This window comes from Bubalus kerabau, chromosome 17, assembly GCF_029407905.1.
Source record: "Bubalus kerabau isolate K-KA32 ecotype Philippines breed swamp buffalo chromosome 17, PCC_UOA_SB_1v2, whole genome shotgun sequence".
In the NCBI taxonomy this organism is placed as follows: Eukaryota; Metazoa; Chordata; class Mammalia; order Artiodactyla; family Bovidae; genus Bubalus; species Bubalus kerabau.
In genome coordinates this window covers 19732240-19753162 of record NC_073640.1, presented here as the reverse complement: position 1 = coordinate 19753162, position 20923 = coordinate 19732240, and the positions used below count along the sequence as shown (strand labels likewise).

The 20923-nt window shown below is 45.3% G+C and overlaps 1 protein-coding gene across 1 annotated transcript in view; it reads left to right on the top strand.

The window, feature by feature from the left end:
• The window catches only part of ABCC11 (ATP binding cassette subfamily C member 11), a 77098-nt gene that overhangs the window by 37211 nt on the left and 18964 nt on the right, over positions 1-20923 (top strand). The window contains exons 11-19 of the mRNA XM_055551945.1: positions 640-711; positions 3272-3396; positions 5258-5330; positions 7311-7514; positions 8798-8932; positions 9016-9118; positions 10637-10726; positions 12914-13017; positions 18671-18868. Of these exons, the coding sequence (XP_055407920.1) occupies positions 640-711; positions 3272-3396; positions 5258-5330; positions 7311-7514; positions 8798-8932; positions 9016-9118; positions 10637-10726; positions 12914-13017; positions 18671-18868 (1104 nt within the window). The remainder of the gene's footprint in view (positions 1-639; positions 712-3271; positions 3397-5257; positions 5331-7310; positions 7515-8797; positions 8933-9015; positions 9119-10636; positions 10727-12913; positions 13018-18670; positions 18869-20923) is intronic.

Sequence of the window (20923 nt, the reverse complement as noted above, 5' to 3'; positions counted from 1 at the left end):
TGTCATTCAGGTATCTGCTGCAATGGCACATGCTCTTATGAAGCCTTCCCTGGCCAGGCCATCTAACACGGCTTTAACCTCCAACTGTCTGTCATGGTAGCAAATTTATTTAATTTATACCACTTACCACCATCTGTTTTCTTTGTTTTGTTATTTATTTCATGGTTTTTCTCTCCCCGCTAGTTGTAAACTTAATGAGAGTTCTTTTCTTTGTTGCTTGGTGCACAGAAGAAATGCACATGACGATTCGACAGATGAATGAATGAAGGAAGGAAGGAATATATGCTGAACTGGCTTCATTATCCCCATTTTACAGATGAGGAAACCGAGGCATAGAGAGTCTTAAGTGACTTGCCCAGGATCATAGAGTAGAATAGATGTAGATCTGGAATTTGGGTTTTGTGCCTGACGGGACCATCTGTGCATAATTCCTTTCTGCCAGCCTCATGCAATTTCCTTCCTCTGAGGTTGCCGCATCCCACCTGTACAGACTGGCCTCTCAGCTCCTCTTGAGCTTTGTCTGAGGGGTCTTGGGGTGCGTGTAGCTGTTTTCTGTTTGTCATTTTGCATAACAGACAATAGACCTGTCCTGGGCAAGTCACCTGTCCCAATGCCTGTCTGTTCTTCTTGGCTTTGCAGGGTACCATGCTAGGGGTCTGTGGCAACACGGGGAGTGGCAAGAGCAGCCTGCTGTCAGCTATCCTGGGGCAGGTGAGTGTCTTGTGGTCCATGCATGCACCCCCCCCCCCCTCGAGGGCCAGAAACCCCCAGGTTCCAGGTCCCCCAGCAAGTCACGCCACCACTTCTTTCCCAGAAAGGGGTCCAAACCAATAGAATTTTTATAAATTCAAAACAGTTGAGCATGTGCTGTGGGGGAGGTGAGTTATGAATGTGCTTCCGTTTCACCTCCCAATGGGAGAACCACTTCTTAGGACACCTGGAGATCCATCCTCATTCTCTATGCTTTCCCTGCCCTTTGCTGTAATCAAGTGGCTACCAAGGTGGTGATACAGGCATCTCAGTGCTTAATATGATAACACAAATCATCTCATGAAGACAAACTCAGAGTGGGACATGTGTCCCTACGGAGACAGCATCAGGCCCTTGAAATCTGAACCATCTAATCGCATTGCCTTGGGACATTCTTGAGGTCTGCTTCATCTGCAGCTATGCAGGCATGTCACTCAGCCCACTCCTTCTTCAGTTTCCAACAAGACCAACCCTTTCCCCCCAAACACTGAGGTCATATTGCACACCTCCTGCTAAGTCGCTTGGTCGCTTCAGTCATGTCCAACTCTGTGCGACCCCAGAGACGGCAGCCCACCAGGCTCCCCCGTCCCTGGGATTCTCCAGGCAAGAACACTGGAGTGGGTTGCCATTTCCTTCTCCAATGCATGAAAGTGAAAAGTGAAAGTGAAGTTGCTCAGTCGCGTCCGACTCTTCGCGACCCCATAGACGGCAGCCCACCAGGCTCCTCTGTCCCTGGGATTCTCCAGGCAAGAACACTGGAGTGGGGTGCCATTGCCTTCTTCTAGTGAACAACAAAAAACAGCCATAAACCTGGACTGTATCCTAACAGCCATCTGTGTGTCTATGGCCCCCTTCTCACGGGGGATCTCTCCAGCCCTTCCACACAGCCTCAGCCTCACTGCGTCCTAGGGCTCTCTCCTACCCCCTCCCCACTGTGTCCACTGTCCTCCTTCCCACATGGTTGGGAGAACTATCTGGTATCCCTCCTTCCTTAGCTCCTCCTCCTTAAAGCACATGGACAAACTCATCACCTCCTAGGAAAGCGGTCACCTTGTCAATAGCAATTCTCTCTGAATACATCAGTCTGATGGCTCATTTTTTTTCTGCACCACAGGTGATGCAATTTCTTCCCCCAACTTCTTACAACTAAGGAGAAGAAAACTTCCACTTTTAAAAAAGCATTCATTCAGTCATTTATACATCCGGCTGTGTTGTGTCTTAGTTGCGGCATGAGGTGTCTTCGTTGCATTATGTGGAATCTTTCATTGTGGCTCATGGATTCTCTAGTTATGGTGTGAGGACTTAGTTGCTCCCACCCATGTAGAATGTTGGTTCCCTGACCAGGGATTGAACCCACGTCCCTTGCATTGCAAGCCGGATTCTTAACCACTGGGCCACCAGGGAAGTCCCCACTTTTTTTTTTTTTTTTTTAATAAAAATAGTTTGAATAGTATTTGAATGCCAGGCCCTGTGTTCAGAGCTTCCCATTTTTCCCCTTGGCCCCCAACCCAAAAACAACTCCACGAGGAAGGCACAGACATTGAGGTCAGTTTACAGATGAGTAAATGAGGCTGAGAGAGGTGACTTGCCCACAGCTGCCAGCAGGTGAGGGGTGCAGCCAGGAAGGACACCAGTCCAGCTGATGTCAGAGCTTTGCTTCTCATCACAGCTGTTTCCCAGCAGCTTCCATTCAGGGCCACCTTTCTACGTGGTTGGGGGCTTGTCGCTTTGAATGAACCAATCACTTAGCTTCCCATAAAGGAAAACAAAAAGATGTCATTTAAAGGTTTAGTTCTTATTAAAGCCTGTCTTCAGTTAAGAAGTAGGAAGCACAGGATAAGAAGAGAAAGAAACATAAGATCATGAGGTCCTCTGCTGGGGTCATGGGCATGAGGGTTGTGGCCTTGATTCTTTTTAAATGTGTGCTTTTAAATTTACCCTGCAGAAAAGCAGGAAGAACACTACGGTAAAGATCCGTATACCCACCACTGAGATTCAGGAGTTGATGGCATTTGTATATTTGCCACGTCTAGAACCATTATTTATTTATTTTTTGGTAGACCTATTTTAAATTACAAAGATTATGCCACTTTCCCCACTAATGTTTCACCACGATGTCCAAAAAGTAAAGGCATTTCCTCATCTAACCGTGATGACGTTATCACACCCACAAATCAGTAATAATTCTGTGATACTCATGGATGGACAGAGGTGGCCTGGAGCTTTCCATCTCACAGCAAGGGGTTGGGGTTGGGGAAATAAGAGAAAAAAAGTATGAGAGACTTCAATGCGAACCTTGCCTTCAGTCACAGTAGGAACAGATCTGGCTTTCCCCAGCTACTGCCCACATTCTCAGGGCCTTCACCAGTGGGCCTGGCAGGATCCTGTTAAGATTTCATTCACACAGGAGAGCCCCCAGGCTCCTGGAGCACAGTGGAGCCCTGGGCACTGTGGCTGCTGAGCCAGGGGGGGTCTGTTCCGTGGCTGCCACGGTCCTGAGGCTGGACTCACTCTGCCGCAGATGCACTTGCTGGAGGGTTCAGTGGGGGTGCACGGAAGCCTGGCCTATGTCCCCCAGCAGGCCTGGATCATCAAGGGAAGTGTCCGGGAGAACATCCTCATGGGAAGCCAATACGACAAGGCCTGGTAAGCTTCTGAGCTTCTGGGGCTGGTTTGGAGAGGGGCCTCTCACTGCTAATAATGACTTGCTGTGTGCTCACTTACATGCATCACTGTATTTCCTTCTCACTGGGAAGGAAAGATTCTCATCAGATCCATTTTCTAGCAAATCAGCTGAGGCCCCCAAGAGACTGAATAATTTGCCCAAAGTCATTGAGCTGCTAGGATACGGTAGAGTCAGAATCTGAACCCAGTTGCTTTCAGAAACTTCACGCTAAGTCGCTTCAGTCGTGTCATACTCTGTACAACCCCATGGACTGTAGCTCCTCTGTTCATGGGATTCTCCAGGCTAGAATATTGGAGTGGATCGCCATGCCCTCCTTTAGGGGGTCTTCTCAACCGAGGGACCGAATTCGTGTCTCTCACCTGCAAAGGCAAGCAGGTCCTTTACCACTAGTGCCACCGAGCTTAACTATCGTGCTCCTTTGGCTCAAAATAACCCTCCCCTTCCCAAAGTGTTCCTTTGAAACTTCCTTTGTGTTAATTAATTCCTGACCTAAGAAGGTCAAGTCAAAAGCTAAAACACTGGGTGATGTGCAACAGTAGAGGAAGGAGTTTAGATTCCCAGCCCCGCCCACACCCTCCTTGCCCTTTGCAGCCTCTCCCTCCAGAGTCCTGGGTGGACCTGCTTGAGACATGTGCTCTGAAGTCATGAGCAAAGTCTGGTCAGTGGAGGAGCAAGGAAAACTGCTCTGATTGCTACAGCTATGCTTCCAATTCTGGTGGACTCTGGCCCCTTTTAACTCTTTGCCTGATTTTGCAATCTGCCTGTTGTAACCTTGCTGAAAGGCACAGATATGTGGGTGTATAAACCAGCTATCTCCAGTCGGTTGTTTGTGAGCTCCTCAACATCAGGTCTGTTGTGCCCAGCCCCCACCCCACCTGCTTTTCCTCCCAAATTCCCAATTAGGCTTATTGGCATCACTGAACTGTGCACCCCAGGGAGCCCGACCCTGCCTCCTCCAAGAGCCACCTCCTCCTTCCACATGTAATTGGTCAGCAACCCTGGAAGACTCAATCTCCTAAATAGCACTGGTATAATATTTCCCTTCTCCACCTCCACTGCCAGCTCTGGTCTGTGACCTTCTGCCAGAACGGTGCCTACTGCCCCACTCTTGGCTCTGTCTCCAGCCTTCTCCCGCTCTGTTCGACTTTGTGCTCTGCCTCCAGGGCAGCTGTCCTAAAAGCCCAGTCTCATCCTGTCACTGCTCAGCTTTCAGACTGACATGACTCATAGAGCAGTTTGTCAAAAATAAAAACACACTATCTTTTGACTCTGAAAATTCACCGCTATGTAGTTAATACATATAGCGTCACCCATGAATGCCAAGATCCAGGTACAAGAATGTTCACATCGAATTATTCAGGATAGCCAAAAACTAGCAACAATCCAAATGTCCAGCATTAGCTCACTGGTTAAACAGTGCATGGTGCTTCCCTATACTGGAATATGGTAGTGCCATTAAAACAATATAAACCTATATCTGCTGTGCATACCGTACATCACTAGATTATTTCTGAACACATATAGAGGAAACTCTATTAGTGACTGATTCAGAGGAAAGCAGCTGAGGGTCAACGATGCGAGGGAGACTCACTTTTCACCTTTTCTTCTTTTTGTTCTGTTCAAACATTTACCAAGTGCACATGTTACATTAAAAAAAAAAATGAAGGAAGGAAATGAAAAAAGCCTCCTGTGATTTACCATTAAATTCAGGATCAAGGCCAAATTTTTCAGCATGGAATGCAAGACCTTCCCTTCCAAATTTGAGAAGGCCGGAGGGCCTGCGGCCAGCCACCAGGCCCTTTAGCTCCCTCTCCTTCACAGGTATCTCCAGGTGCTCCACTGCTGCTCCCTGAACCACGATCTGGAAATTCTGCCCTTCGGAGACATGACGGAGGTGAGTGGGAGGCGAGGGTACCCCACTTCTGTTGTGATGGTGCCTTTGTCATGGTGTTCTGGGGTCCCCAGACTGCCTCCCTGGGTAGGTAAGACGAGAGACCCCAGCTCTTCCTTCCCAAAGCAGCTGGAGCTAGTCCTGCAGTCTCAGAGCCTTCCCTCCCAAGGAAGGGAAGTTGGGGCTCACCTGACCTTGGGAGCTGACAAACAGGCTACCTTGCCTCACCAGAATGGGAGTTGATCTCAGACTTCTTCTGAATCAAGAGCAGAGACCCTGTGAGGATGAGAAGCACCCCCCAACCCCTCTACTCCACCCCCCACCCCAGTCATCCATCTTTGCTCCTCCCACCACCCTGCCCCTCTCTAGAGCACTGCCTTTGACAGTGGGGATGGCAGCCATAGCCCTGCTTTGGCAATGCCGGTTCTGACTGCTAGGTGCTCCTGATAATTTTCCATCTTTCACATCAGTAGCCACCTTTACTCTACATAAGACCTTTGTAAGATAAAAGCAGTATGGTTGCCTTGATTTTATTATCTAATAATAGCTCAGTTGGCTGAGCATTCACTACATTCAAGGTACTGTTCTAGCAACTCTAATATATTAGATGAGCCTCAGATAACCTATGAGGTCAGTTCTTTTATTATCCTTCCTTTAATGATCAGCAGTGTACCCTGGAGGGTAGAGAGCTTGGTTGTTTTGTTCAGGGTCTCCCCTTCAGTAGGAAGAACCAGCTTCTGCTCTGTAAAATGCATCAGTAATAGTTCTGACCTCATCAGGATGATTAGAGGTTTAGGTGAGTTGATACATAACTTGCTTTGAATAGTGCTTGGCGTAGGGTAAGTGTTAGGCCATCATTAGAGGAACACAGTAGGCATTGAAGTCTGCTGAGTGAGTAAGGAAACTGAGCCTCGCCCAGGCCAAGCCCCTTATCTATGGTCACATGCAAACTGGAGGCAGAGCAGTGACAAGCAGTCACCCCACTGCTCTTTAAACTCTGCTTCTCTTCTACAACGTCACCAGAGTTCAGGGTCGAGCAGGGATAGGACTTAGACCCTGGGTGTCACGGCCTCAGGACCTGATGTAGGGATGGGCCAGCCAGCAGCTGCCTGAAGTGCTAGTCTGCTAGGAAACTCCAGATCCACTGCCCCATGATTCTGGTTAGCACCCTCGACTCCTGACATAACAAACCTGCCCACCAGCTCAGCTATAATACAGTCTTGGTCTTGGGCAATACCCCTAACCCAGGCCAGTGATCCCACCAGTTGACACTTACAGTCAACAGAAATTTAAAACCATTGTAAGATGTAAGAAGGTGCTGTTTCTTGGGAATAAGTGATTTATTTTTATGAGCTAAGCTGTTAAAAGTTTTAATATGCTTTCTGACAAGGCAACCAATTTAGAAAAAATTATATGTTACTATGAATTACAAATTTCAGTTAACTGAGCATCAGTTTTTTTCATCCTTTACTAGGCATATTGTGAAAAGTACTTTTATTTTCTTTTTAATTAATTATTAATTTTTGTTTGACTGTGCTGGGTCTTCATTGCTGCACCCAGGCTTTCTCTAGTTGCAGCGGGCAGGGGCTGCTCTCTAGTTGCAGTGCTCGGGCTTCTCATTGTGGTGGCTTCTTTTGTCACTGAACACAGGCTCTAAGGGCTCCCAGACTTCAATAGTTGCAGCATGCAGGCTCTAGAACACAGGCTCAGTAGTTGCGGGACATGGGTTTAGTTGCCTGGTGGCACGTGGAAGCTTTCCAGATGGGGGATCGAACTCACATCCCCTGTATTGGCAGGTGGACTGTTAACCACTGGGAAGTCGAGATTGTGAAAAATATTTGAAGTGCCAGGGGTGTCAAATCATTAGGTGTCCAGGAGTGTGCACCGAGTGGGGTTAGTCTGTCTACCTGCCCACCTGGCTGGTGGGAGCACAGCTGGCTGGGTCACCCTCCAGACTCGGCGCCTTTGGCTGCCTGTCCACAGATTGGGGAGCGGGGCCTCAACCTCTCGGGGGGGCAGAAGCAGAGGATCAGCCTGGCCCGGGCCGTCTACTCTGACCGTGAGCTCTACCTGCTGGATGACCCACTCTCGGCCGTGGACGCCCATGTGGGGAGGCATATCTTTGAGGAGTGCTTTAAGAAGGTGCTCAGGAGGAAGACCATCATCCTGGTGACCCAACAGCTGCAGGTGACCACCCTTCCGGGGCTCTGGCCATGATTGACAGATAATGTAGCTCCTCAAGCCCCTGCCATCTCAGCATGATCAATAACAGCCTCCCAGCAGATACCCCTTTGTATCTCAGACAGACCCCGAAGTCAGAGAGGATTGCAAAGAACTTGATATCCTCTGCTTTCCATGTGGAGAAGATAAGTTGGTAAAAATGGAAACTAAATTTTTTTAAATTGTTTTTTATTGAAGGATAATTGCTTTATAGAATTTTTTTAAGTGCTTTTTTGGAAACTAAATGTTGAGGTCTCCTTTATCTTCAAAATTGTATGGGCGAGCCCCTGCTTTTGAAGTTACAAAAAACTCCCTCAGAGAAGAATTCGCCAAGTCTCACATTCTTCCATCAAGCACACTGGCTGTGCTGGGTGCTGCCTCTCATGGGTCATTTTCCCTAAATATGTTCATACCAGACCTTGTTATTATTTATCCTTCTCCTATTTGGGCTTTAGTATTTTGGGTATAAAATATGTAAGACATAAAAACAGGTTAGAAAATAACCTAAGAAAGCCCATGTAACTGCCCAGATGACACATCACAGTCCACTGTCGATGGCCCTCAGATCACAGCCCCTTCCCTCCTTCCTGCCCCTCACTCACTGTTCACTGTTCCCATGTGCGTCTTCATACTTTTACAACATATGCATCAATCCAGACAGAGCAAGTGTCCTTTTGCATATTTAACAACTTTTAATCGATGTTTTACTTTCTGTGTCCTTAGGTAATTTGCTTTTATACTCAACATTATATTTTTAAGGTCTTCCATGTGGATACCTGGAATTTTATTTCTTTCTTACTAGTATTGTATTACAATATCTGAATATTCCAGAATTTATTTCTCCAGGATGGATATTCAGGTTGTTTCCCATTTTTCACTTTTTACAAAAAAAATGCTTCAGTATATTGATACATTCTTCTACGTGTTTTTATGCATGTGTTTGAGAGGGCTTTTTTTGGGAAGTGTTTTAGGAGTAGAATTATTGGTTCATAGTTCTTCAAAAATCTTTAATTTTACTAGATATTGTCAAATTGTTTTTCAAAGTAGCTGTACCAATCTATGCAGGCCTCCCCCTCCACCCCAGTTTTGTAAGAGTCCCTTTACCCTAGTCATTACCAACACTTGGGATTATTTTTGCCAAACTGGTGATATAAAATATTTTCTCAGGATTTAAATTTTTCCTTTTGAATAGTGAAGTTGAGCATCTTTTAGTATGTTTATTGAAGATCTTATTTCTTCTGACTCTTCAGTATTTAGAGTTTTGTGACCAGATCATTTTATTTGAAGATGGGAAAATCTGTGAAAAAGGAATTCACAGTGAGCTCATACAGAAAAGGGGACGATACGCCCAGCTCATCCAGAAGATGCATGGGAAAGCCACAGAGGTGATTTTCCCCTACCCCACCCTCACTTCTGACCCAACTGGGCGGACCATTCCCTGCATCCATGGCTTGTGCTTTCTCCCCAGGGTGTGTTGCAGGGAGGAGCAAAGACAGAAGAGGATCTACAGCTGGAAGGTCAGGCCCAGACCGCTTGCCAGGAAGAACTTCTCAATGAAAATGCTGGTAATAGTGCTGAATGAAATAGTGCTTTCACCTGGGAGCAGGGTGAAACCCTCTGTCTGCCTGTCTGCATCTTCCACAGGCTCTGGCATTTCGTCCTGAATGTGAGACCAGGCCTTGTCACTCACTGAATGGGGTGCCAGACATTACTCATATAGGGTACAGATCTAAGTATTGGAGGGCTGTGGGGTAAGGACTGTGCTGGTCAGGAGGCCTGAAGCAACCAGGAAGTGACTATTGTTGGGGGAACAGCTGAGGAGGGTGTGCAGAGGCAGATTGAGGGTTGACTTCGAGTGACTCTGATATAAACTTTGCACGGTTTCTGGGCCATTAATTCATTATACATTTTTTGAGAACAATGCCATTGGAAGTCAGAAATAAATTAAGCCCAGTTCTGGGCATTCAAAAGGTGAAGCTGAACATCTTTTAGTATGCTTATTGAAGATCGTACTCTTTTCTGAGACAAGGGAGCAGACGAGAAAGACTTTGATTTTTAAAGTAAGACAGGTTCTGGATTAGAATTCCAGGACTACTGCTCTCAAAGCCGTGTGACTTTGGCCAAACAGGTTAAACTCTCTGAACCGTCACTGGCAAAAGTGGAGATAATTGTTCTTATATTACAACATCACAGTGGAGATTAGAAGAGGTCCTGAGGGGTTAGGACAGTGCCTGGCACATCTGTCACAAACAGAGTCTTCAGCTGCAAAGATCAGAAGCCAATTTGGGCTGAAAAATAATGTGTTGGCAGAAAAGGGTGTTGATCACAGAGTGAAAAAAAAGTTGGAGTACCAGACCTCAGAAAGTTTGGAGTCTAGAATAGCAGGGACAGGTATAGAATCCTTTTGAAGAAAACCTGCTTCAGATGTTTTCCATCCTGGTCTAATTTCCCGCAAGATTAAAATTCCACAAAGAGAGCTGTCGTCTCTTGGGAAAATAGTGGCGTTGCTGTTAGAAGAAGGGAGAGCGGCAGGCAGAAACAGTAGGTATCCCCCACAGTGCTGCCTCCTTTTACCGTTGTGGCGGTTGACATCGACGACATCTACTGATATTTCAGGTACTGATCTCTCTGCCCTGCTGTAGGCCACGTGTCTGCTTGGGCTGGTGTCACACCTGTTTCGAGGAGCTGTTTCAGAAGCGTATTGCTACAAAGCATCTTAGTAATTATCTGTAGGCCTGCCAGTTGTCAGATGAGGAAACAGAGAGGTTAAGTGATTTGCTTCTTGAAGCTGTACAGTATCATGATGACAATTCTGGCCCCAGGTCACTGCTTTCTTCCTTCTCTCCCGCTCTCTCTCTCAACCCATTCAGCCCTTGGGAACCTCAGGCTCTCCAGGGTCTATTGAATGGCTGGCAATGGACCCCCTTTTCAGAGTCCAGGCAGATCTGCAAACTCTGCTGGTTGGAGTTAGACTTGGGTGGGGTACTGGTGGCAACCAGAACAGAAGGCTTCGCAAGGACTTCTTGACCAGGAAGGAGATATAGGAGATTGGGAGGCATACTGTTTCCTTTTTCTTTTCCCTGATCCAGTGCTGGAAAATCAGCTCACACAGAAGGAGAAGATGGAAGAAGGGTCCTTGAAGTGGACAGTCTACCACCACTATATCCAGGCGGGCGGAGGTATGGGCTGTTAGCTGCCCCAGGCCAGGCCTGCTCACGAAGCTGGGTCAGACTGGAATGTGCAAGGTCATGGGAGGTAGAGGGACTCAAACGGTCGTGCCATTCATGAGTCTCACTTGCATAATTCCAGCCATACTCAACTATAATAACTCGACCACTGTAGTCAGTGCCAGAAATTATGTTTCCATGTGTATTTGTGTTAATATACCTGGCATTTAAAAAATCAAATATGTCAAGGCATATAGACATGTAAATTATGTTCATGAAGGGAAAAGTTTATACTTTTTTGCCTAGAAATAGGCATGGCATGCATGCCGTGAAGGACCACATGGGGAAGCACCGAGTTTGGCCAGTGGTGGAGTGGTAAGAGAAAGCAGGGCCCAGAGCCTTTACTGGGGTTTCTGTGGGAAGAAGTGGGTGAGGCAGGGTAGGCACCCTGAGTAAGCTTAGGATTGGACATCTTGAACAATTCTGGAGGGCTCATTGCTACAGTGATGGTCCTAGATGTCTGATACCTGGTCTTAGGGTGATTTAGGGGAGGGCAAATATTGGCTTGGTGGGTGAGAGTTTGATAAAAGAGGTTATTGGGAGGGTGGGCTGTGGATTGGTTCATTTGTATATCAAAGGTGTGCCTGCAAGGAGTTACTTGCTGTCTCTAGGAATTAGCTAGGCTTGGGACGAGCAGTCTGTCAGGATTAAGGCCCCAAATAACACGGTATTAGGAATATAGAAAATAAGAAACATTTTACATTAAACATCATTAATATTTTTAGTGAAATAAAGGATGCCATAGTCCTCTTTATCTCAGTGCTTTTCATACCACAGGTCCCAGCCACTAGTGGGCTGCGAAATCAGCTGAGTGGGTTGTAAGGAGCAATGAGAATAGAAATGTGACTAGAGTCGAAAATATCTGCAGAAGTGATGTTGGTGAAGCTTTCATTTTATTATGTATTAGACTGTATAGCTGAAGGTGGATGGCAATAAAAAGTTTCAAAGCTTCTGCTTTATTTAATGGTGTATGTTACCAGATTCACACATATATAACTGTACAATGTTGTAAACGTGAAACCAAGTATATGCTACTGTGGTTTTGAGTAACTTAATTTTTGAGAGTAATTTTGACTCCATGCCAAGTTTTTATTCTTCATTGATTTTGGAACCTACCCCTGCACAAGGCGTGTCTTCTCTCTACCTGTCTAGGGAGGAGGAGGCAGGCTGTGCATAGGAGATTGCCATCCTCACCCCTTCCACTGTGAGCATCCTTATAGGATATAACACAGGGCCTGACCGGAGCAGGGGAGTGGCAAATACTTGTGAAATGCAATGAATGAACCAAAAAACCAATTGATCTATATTTAGGAAGTACCTATTATGAACCAGGCTCTTGCTGAGTTCTGGAGGGGAGGGTGTATAAAGTTGCCTGAGAACCTACCCTGTAATCTAACTAGAGAATTAAAACATTCATCCACTGGTAGCAAGAGAGAGAGATCTCTGGGACCAAGCATGGTCTCAGATGTCATTAAAGAGAGTTGGCCCTTGGGTGGAGCTTAAGGAAGAATTCAAGAAAAAGAATATGGGCATGAGGCACAGACTGGATAGGTGGGTAGAGTGCCAGGGCAAGAGGTAGATGGGAAAGGAAGGCGTGTACCCTAGGTTTTCCCATCCTTGGCTTCACCACTCTCCAGCTCTATGACTTTGGGCAAGTTACTTCCTTCCTTGGAAACTTGGTGATAGGCATTCTGAATTCAAAAATAATTCATGTATTTAGTACTCTACCTGGCACTTGGTACATAATAGTGAAAGGTAGCTGTTATTATTTTGAATGTTGAACCCTCAGGGCTTGCATAAGGGCAACCAGCTTCTCTAGAACACTGCTCACATAACCAGGCACTGGGCTGGGTACTTGACACATGTTACCTCATAGCATCTTTAGAGCAGCCCCTTGAGGCTGACAGGACTACCATCACCACCTTGTATGTAAGGAAGTGGAATGTCACTGACATTTGGTCCCTTGCCCAGGTTCACATAGCTTGTAGGTAGTTTGAGCCAGGATTTGAACCCAGGGCTTTCTAATCTTGGAACCCAGCTCTTTCTAGTCTTGTAGGGTGTCTGAGGAAGATCCAAGGGCCTGGTGTGGCCACGTACCTTCTTTTGGCACCTGTGTGTCACGTTCCTCTCTCTCCCCAGGTTACCTGATCTGCAGCATGGTTTTCCTTCTCATGGTGATGTTAGCCTTCTTCCCGGTGTTCAGCTTCTGGTGGCTGAGCTATTGGCTGGGGCAGGGCTCAGGGGTGAGTGCCATGTGGGGGTGGGGTGCATTTCTGTGGACCTGGGTGGAATGGGGGAACTTCGTATTCCTTGGGGCCCCATGGGTATGGGTTAGAGAAGCCCATGGCAAGCCCAGTACCTGCCCTTGCCATGCTGATGAATGGGGCCCTAGAGGGAACCCTTGGGAGCTGAAACTCTGGAGCGCCCTCCCAGGTGGGCATCCTGTGTTCACAGAGCAAGAGGTCACCTGTACTGTCTCCTAGGAACAAAACCAAGAGGTTTCTGTCCCCAGACAGCTCTTTACACCAAGAATGCTTTACAGTCTGCTCTAATATGAGTTAGAGAAGGGAAAAGAAGTTTTATCCATCACTCCTGACAGCAGGGAAAGAGCTGAGCTCCAGTATGACTTGCACAGAAGTGATCTGGGCTTTTGAAAGGGAGAATGAGAGAGGAGGGAAAGCAGGGCCTCTGCTGGGCCAGAGAATGAAAAAGTACAAAAGGCTGGTGAGCATCAGTACGATTAAGCCATCAGTGTCTGCAGCCAGCTTTCTCCTCCCACAGAGAGTGGGGGACAGAGGCTCTGTCCTTTCTGAGGATTACATTTTAAAGGAATCATTCTCAGGTCTTTAAGAAAGATGCTTCTGAGTTGCAAGAGATACACAGTCACAGCTGTGAGAGCTTCTTAGTAAGTGCTCTGAGGAAGAGAGATCAGGGGCCTGCCAGGAAAACAGTAAATTTTCCTGGCAGAGGCACTTTAATGAAGGTGGGGGGAGCTGGGGTCCTCCAAGGGACATGCCTTAGCCTCTAGGAGCCACGCTAGAGTTCGGTCAAGTCTTTTAGTGCAGGAGTTCGGACAGGGTTGTTTGTGTTGAGGGTTCTGGAGCTCTCAGCCATTATGTACCAGATTAATTCATTAATCTTTCCAACCTCATTCTGAGGTAGGTATCACTGTCCCCATTTTATATTTGCAGAAATTATTCTTAGAGAGGAGAAGGAGCCTGTCCTGAGATGTCAATGTGCCTTGAACTCTGTGCTCTGAATCCAGGCTATGTCTTTCAAGCAATCTATTTGGTTAACTTTTGAGTCATGTTTCAGATGGAGTTTGGTCAGGAAAGCAGGAGCCACTTGAAATATTTAGAGCTTCCAAAGATTTAATATACAAGTTAGAGGCTACACAGCCATTGGAAGGGCTGGAGGAGAGAGGGAAAGCAGGCTCCAGGAATTTTAGCAGCAGGCAGCACTAAATGGGCTGATCCTTGGAAGGATGCCTGCTAACCACTGGCTGAATTCCAAGCTCCATGCACCTGTCCACAATTGCCACCAGAGTATAATGGCTTCTCTTTCAGCCTTTAGATTTTCTGTGAGTGCCTCTCTTTGGTAGAATCTAACCTAAGACCATGCTGGCAAGGAGTTTGAGAAACAGTTCTCAAACTCTTCCCTGAATCACATTGGAGAGTGTGGAAGGAGGCAGAGGTGATGTTAGATGACCATCTAGTGCAGATTTCTAACAGCATAGAGTGAAGTAATCTATCAAGCCATTTTCTACCCTGACAGAAGAGAAGAGACTCATATCAGACAGCAGACTGCCTTAGGACAAAGATGCATTGAGGAAGGGATGTATAGAAGTCCTAATGGTAGTGGAGTTGAGTTTGGAACGATCAGGGTAGAGGAGGCAATGGAGTGGAGGCAAGACCTGGATCAAGGAGACAGGCCACTGAATCTGATGCTGTAGTGGTCCAGGGGGTCAGCACAGGGCAGTGGGGAGGGAGAAGGGAAAAGCGATAGCACTGAGCAGGAAGATTTTAACATATAGTTTCACCTTCTACTGGCTGCTGAGTCTTCTGTAGCCCCAGGAAGACATATTTTTCTCCCTGCTAAATTTCACCCTGAACTCAGATGGTCTGAACCTCTGAAAAAGAAAACTCACAGTTTTCCTCTCTCCACACATAATGTCTCTGATACGCAAAGTGCAGGTTTTGGTTTTTGTTTTTCCCCTCTGTGTCAACCAGTTCTCCAACTCCCTGGACACTCGCTGGGTGTACTACAGTTCAATTCCATTCTGATACTACCTATTCAGAGTTAGCAACACCTCACAGGTTAAGGGTTCAGTCCCATAAGACTGCTTATGTGCCAATCACAAGTCTCGACGTTTTGTTCAGTTGCTCAGTCATGTCTGACTGTTTGCAACCTCATGGACTGTAGTATACCAGGCTTCCTTGTCCTTCACCAACTCCCGGAGCTTGCTCAAACTCATGTCCATTAAGTCAGTGATGCCATCCAATCATCTCATTCTCTGTCATCCCCTTCTCCTCCTGCCTTCAATCTTCACCAACATCAGGGTCTTTTCCAAAGTATTGGAGTTTCAGCTTCAGCATCAGTCCTTCCAATGAATATTCAGGTCTGATTTCCTTTAGGATTGACTGGTTTGATCTCCTTGTTGACCAAGGGACTCTCAAGAGTCTTCTCCAACACCACAGTTCAAAAGCATCAATTCTTCAGAACACAGCTTCCTTTATAGTTCAACTCTCACATCCATACATGACTACTGGAAAAACCATAGCTTTGATTGGACGGACCTTTGTTGACAAAGTAATGTCTGTGCTTTTTAATATGCTTTCTAGGTTGGTCATAGCTTTTCTTCCAAGAAGCAAGTGTCATAATGTCATGGCTGCAGTCACCATCATGGCTGGTTTTGGAGCCCAAGAAAATAAAGTTTCTCACTGTTTCCATAGTTTCCCCATCTATTTGCCATGAAGTGATGGGATCAGATGCTGTGATCTTTGTTTTTTGAATGTTGCGTTTTAAACCAGCTTTTTCACTCTCCTCTTTCACTTTCATCAAGAGGTTCTTTAGTTCTTCTTCCCTTTCTGCCATAAAGGTGGTGTCATCTGCATATCTGAGGTTACTGATATATATCTACTGATATACAATCTTGATTCCAGCTTGTGCTTCATCTAGCCCAGCATTTTGCATGATGTACTCTGCATATAAGTTAAATAAGCAGGGTGACAATATACAGCCTTGATGTACTCCTTTCCCAATTTGGAACCAGTCTGTTGTTCCATGTCCAGTTCTAACTGTTGCCTCTTAACCTGCATACAGATTTCTCAGGAGGCAGGTAAGGTGGTCTGTTATTCTCATCTCTTTAAGAATTTTCCAGTTTGTTGTGATGCACACAGTCAAAGCCTTTGGCATAGTCAATAAAGCAGATGTTTACCTGGAACTCTCTTGCTTTTTCTGTGATCCAACAGATGTTGGCAATTTGATCTCTGATTCCTCTGCCTTTTCTATATCAAGCTTGAACATCTGGAAATTCATGGTTCATGTACTGTTGAAGCCTGGCTTGGAGAATTTTGAGAATTACTTTGCTAGTGTGTGAGATGAGTACAATTGTGCAGTAGTTTGAACATCCTTTTGCATTTCTTTGGGATTGGAGTGGAAACTGACCTTTTCCAGTCCTATGGCCACTGTTGAGTTTTTCAAATTTTCTGGCATATTGAGTGCATCACTTTCATAGCATCATATCTTAGGATTTGAAATAGCTCAACTGGAATTCCATCACCTCCACTAGCTTTGTTCATAGTGATGCTTCCTAAGGCCCACTTGACTTCATATTCCAGGATGTCTGGCTCTAGGTGAATGATCACACCATTGTAGTTATCTCAGTCATTAAGATCTTTTTTGTATGTTCTTCTGTGTATTCTTACCACCTCTTCTTAATATCTTCTGCTTCTGTTAGGTCTCTACTATTTATTGTGCCCATTTTATCTGTCCTTTATTGTGCCCATCTTTGCATGAAATGTTCCCTTTGTATCTCTAATTTTCTTGAAGAGATCTCTAGTCTTTCCCATTCTATTGTTTTCCTCTATTTCTTTGCACTGATCACTGAGGTAGGCTTTCTTATCTCTCCTTGTCTTCTTTGGAACACTGCATTCTGATGGGTATATCTTTTCTTTTCTCCTTTGCCTTTAGCTTCTCTTCTTTTCTCAGTATGTCTTCCTCAGACAACTATTTTGCCTTTTTGCATTTCTTTTTCTTGGGGATGATCTTGATCACTGCCTCCTGTACAATGTCATGAACCTCTGTCAGTAGTTCTTCAAGCTGTCTATCAGATCTAATCCCTTGAATCTATTTGTCACTTCCACTGTATAATCACAAGAGATTTGATTTAGGTCATACCTGGATGGTCTAGTGGTTTTCCCTCCTTTCTTCAATTTAAGTCTGAATTTGGCAATAAGGAGTTCATGATCTGAGCCACAGTCAGCTCCCAGTCTTGTTTTTGCTGACTGTATAGAGCTTCTCCATCTTTGGCTGCAAAGAATATAATCAATCTGATTTTGGTATTGACCATCTGGTGATGTCCATGTGTAGAGTCTTCTCTTGTGTTGTTGGAAGAGGGTATTTGCTGTGACCAGTGAGTTCTCTTGGCAAAACTCTATTAGCCTTTGCCCTGCTTCGTTCTGTACTCCAAGGCCAAATTTGCCTCTAGTCCAGATATCTCTTGACTTCCTACTTTTGCATTCCAGTCCACTATGATGAAAAGGACATCTCTTTCGGGTGTTAGTTCTAGAAGGTCTTATAGGTCTTCATAGAACTGTTCCAACTCAGCTTCTTCTGCATTAGAGGTTGGGGCATAAACTTGGATTACTGTGCTATTGAATGGTTTGCCTTGGAAACAAAGAGATCATTCTGCTGTTTTTGTAGTTCTGATGAATCAGCTATGAATTGGGGATTCCCATGACTCCCTCTTTGGGCTTGATAATTTTCTATAATGGCTTACAGAACTTAGGGAAATACTTTTATCAGTTTTTAAATAAGGGATATAGTAAATGATGCAGATGCAGAGCCAGATGAAAAAATATATAGGGTGAGGTACAGAAGGGTCCAAAGTGCAAGAGCTTCTGTTTCCATGGAGTTGGGGTACACCACCCTTCTAGCACATGGATGTGTTCACCAACCTGGAAGCTCTCTGAATGCCATGCTTTAGGGATTTTTATGGTGGATTCAATATGTTGCTCAGTTTTAAAGAATCTGCCTGCAAAGTAAGAGACCCTGGTTTGATTCCTGGTTTGCGAAGATCTATTGGAGAAGGGATAGGCCACCTACTCCAGTATTCTTGGGCTTCTCTTGTGGCTCAGCTGGTAAAGAATCTGCTTGCAATGTGGGAGACCCCAGTTTGATCCCTGGGTTGGCAAGATCCCTTGGAGAAGGGAAAGGCTACCCACTCCACTATTCTGGCCTGGAGAATTCCATGGACTGTATTGTCCATGGGGTTGCAAAGAGTTGGACATGACTGAGCGACTTTCACTTCAACATGTAGACATGACGGATCATAAACTAAAATTCCAGCTCCTTCCCATTTCCAGAAAATGGGAGTAGGGCTGAAAGTTCCAAGCTTGGACTCATGACATGGTCTTTCTGGTGACCAGCCCCAGTCCTGAAGCTATTTAGGAGTCCCCAGCCCCTAGTCATCTCGTTAGCTACAAAAGACTCTCTCATTGCTCCAGAGGCCCGTGTCAGAAACCAGAGTCAAAGGCCAATTATTACCAGAAATGAAGCCCCAAGCACCCCCATCACCTAGGAAACTGCAAGGGTTTTAGGACTTGTGTGTCAGGAATTGGGGACAAAGATGAAGCATATTTCTTATCATACCATACTCCCTGTCCTTTCTTGAAGAATAATAGCAGTCAAGAGAGCAACTGGACCGCTGCAGACCCAGGTGACATACTGGACAATCCTCAGCTGCCCTTTTACCAACTGGTGTTTGGCCTCAGCAGCCTGTTGGTAATCCTCCTGGGCATCTGCTTATCATTGGTTTTCACCAAGGTGATGGGGAAGGCATCCACAGCATTGCACAACAAGCTCTTCAACAAGGTATGGGTCTGGGCACTGGGCATGGCCACAGGCTGAGCCTTGACCTTGCTCAACTCTTTTTTCTAATTATTAGACTTTATTTTTTGAGCAGTTTTTGGTTTAGAGAAAAATTGAGCAGAAAATATGGGGTTCACTTTTACCCTTCACCACATCCTCAATTTCTCCTATTATTAATAGCTTGCATTAGTGGGGGACATCTGTTACAGTTGATGAGTCAACATTGATACATTATTATTATCAATCAAAGTCCATAGTTTACATTAAGGTTCACTGCTTGTGTTGTACCTTCTATGGGTTTTGACAAATGTATACTGGCATGCGTCTACCATCAAGTATTATACAGAATAGTCAAACTACCCTAAAAATCCCCTTTGCTCAGCCTATGTATATCCCTCCCCTAGACCTCTGAAAACTGCTGATCTATTTTGCTGTCTCTGTGGTTTGGAGAATATAATGTCATATAGTTGTGAGTTTACACTGGGTCAGTAACTGGGTGGGAGCAGGCCAGAGAATGAGATAGGTTCTTGAAACTCTCCCACGACTAAGTTTAATGCCCCTTCCTAGAGGATCAACCCTCAGCTATCAATGCTGGCCTCTGTTGGCTGAGCACAGTCACATAAAGAGTTGCTTCTAATTTCCTTAAGTTCCTTTTGAAGTAGGTATTTTACTCTTATCTTACATATGAGAAAATGGAAACCCCATATGTGTTATGGTTAGAATGTATGTTATGGCTAAAATACCAAGTTATTTATAGTATCACATTAGCTCTTGGACATGTCCTTTCTGTCTTTCACTTATCGAATATTACTGGGTGCCAGGCTCTGGAGTAGGCACTTGGTTCACAGTGGTGAGTGAACAATGTAGATATGGTTTGGGTCATCTTAGCCTACAGCTTAAGGACGGAGATGGACAGGAAAATAATCTGTTGTAATATGATGTGCAGAGTTAACCATGGGGGTGGCACACAGGACCATAAGAACATGGCACACCTGACCCAAGCATGGGGGTGGTGGAAGGAAGGTGGGAGTCCAAGAAGGCTTCTTGGAGGAAGTGACCTCTATGCTAAGATCTGAGGATGAACGAGATCTCGCCAAGTCAAGATTAAGAGGTGAGCAGAAGCAGAACATTTCCAGAGAGCTGCATGGAGCTCAGGAAGGCTGGAGCTGAGAACTGCAGAGAGGGGCTTCTCAGAGGGATTCTCGGGAGGCAATGAGGGCACCCATCATTCCTTGTAGATTCAAAGCAAATTCTTAAAAAAAATTTTTTTTTTTGATGTGGGCCGTCATTTTAAATATCTTTATTGAATTTGTTACAATATGTTTTGGTTTTTTGCCGCGAGGCATGTGGGATCTTAGTTCCCTGACCAGGGATCAAACCAGCACCCCCTGCAATGGAAGGCAAAATCTTAACCACTGGATCATCAGGGAAGTCCCACAAATTGTGTTTTAATTTAGGAGGGTGAGGCCAAGGCATTTCCCCACATCTCAGATAAAGCAACCGCCTTGATGAGCCAGAAGGCAGGAGAGGGAAAAATTACTCCAAAGCCTAGCAGTCCTTACCACCTAATCTGTGGTGGTGGCACCAGCTAGCTGGTCTCTAAGTTTCTGACTCCACATTCCCAGATTCTAGAAATACCTAGTACCCAGGCCTTCTCAAAGTTATATTCTATATTTTAATTTTGAGAAATGTTCAAGTTCTTTTCATTAGAAAGTACATTTCATATTTTAAACATTTTCTTTTTGCTCACCCTTTTATGGCTTTATTGATCTTAAATTTGCCATGTAGTTTTAAATAATCACAAGTAAAGGAAAAATCTCTGAAAAAATTGGCTCAACTATAAAATCAACAAATATAAAAACAAAACTAGAACCAGATTAATTTGCTACTTAAGGAGGCAACCAGAGATCCTGACCCTGTGTCCACACCATATACTTCTAATCCCTAGTGAGCATGGGCTCTCACCAAGACCCCTTTCATGCCACAGCTGAGCTGAGTCCTGCCCCCCTAGCCCCTCACTCCCCAAAAGTGCTCAGTGTCCTAAGGGGGTGATTGCTT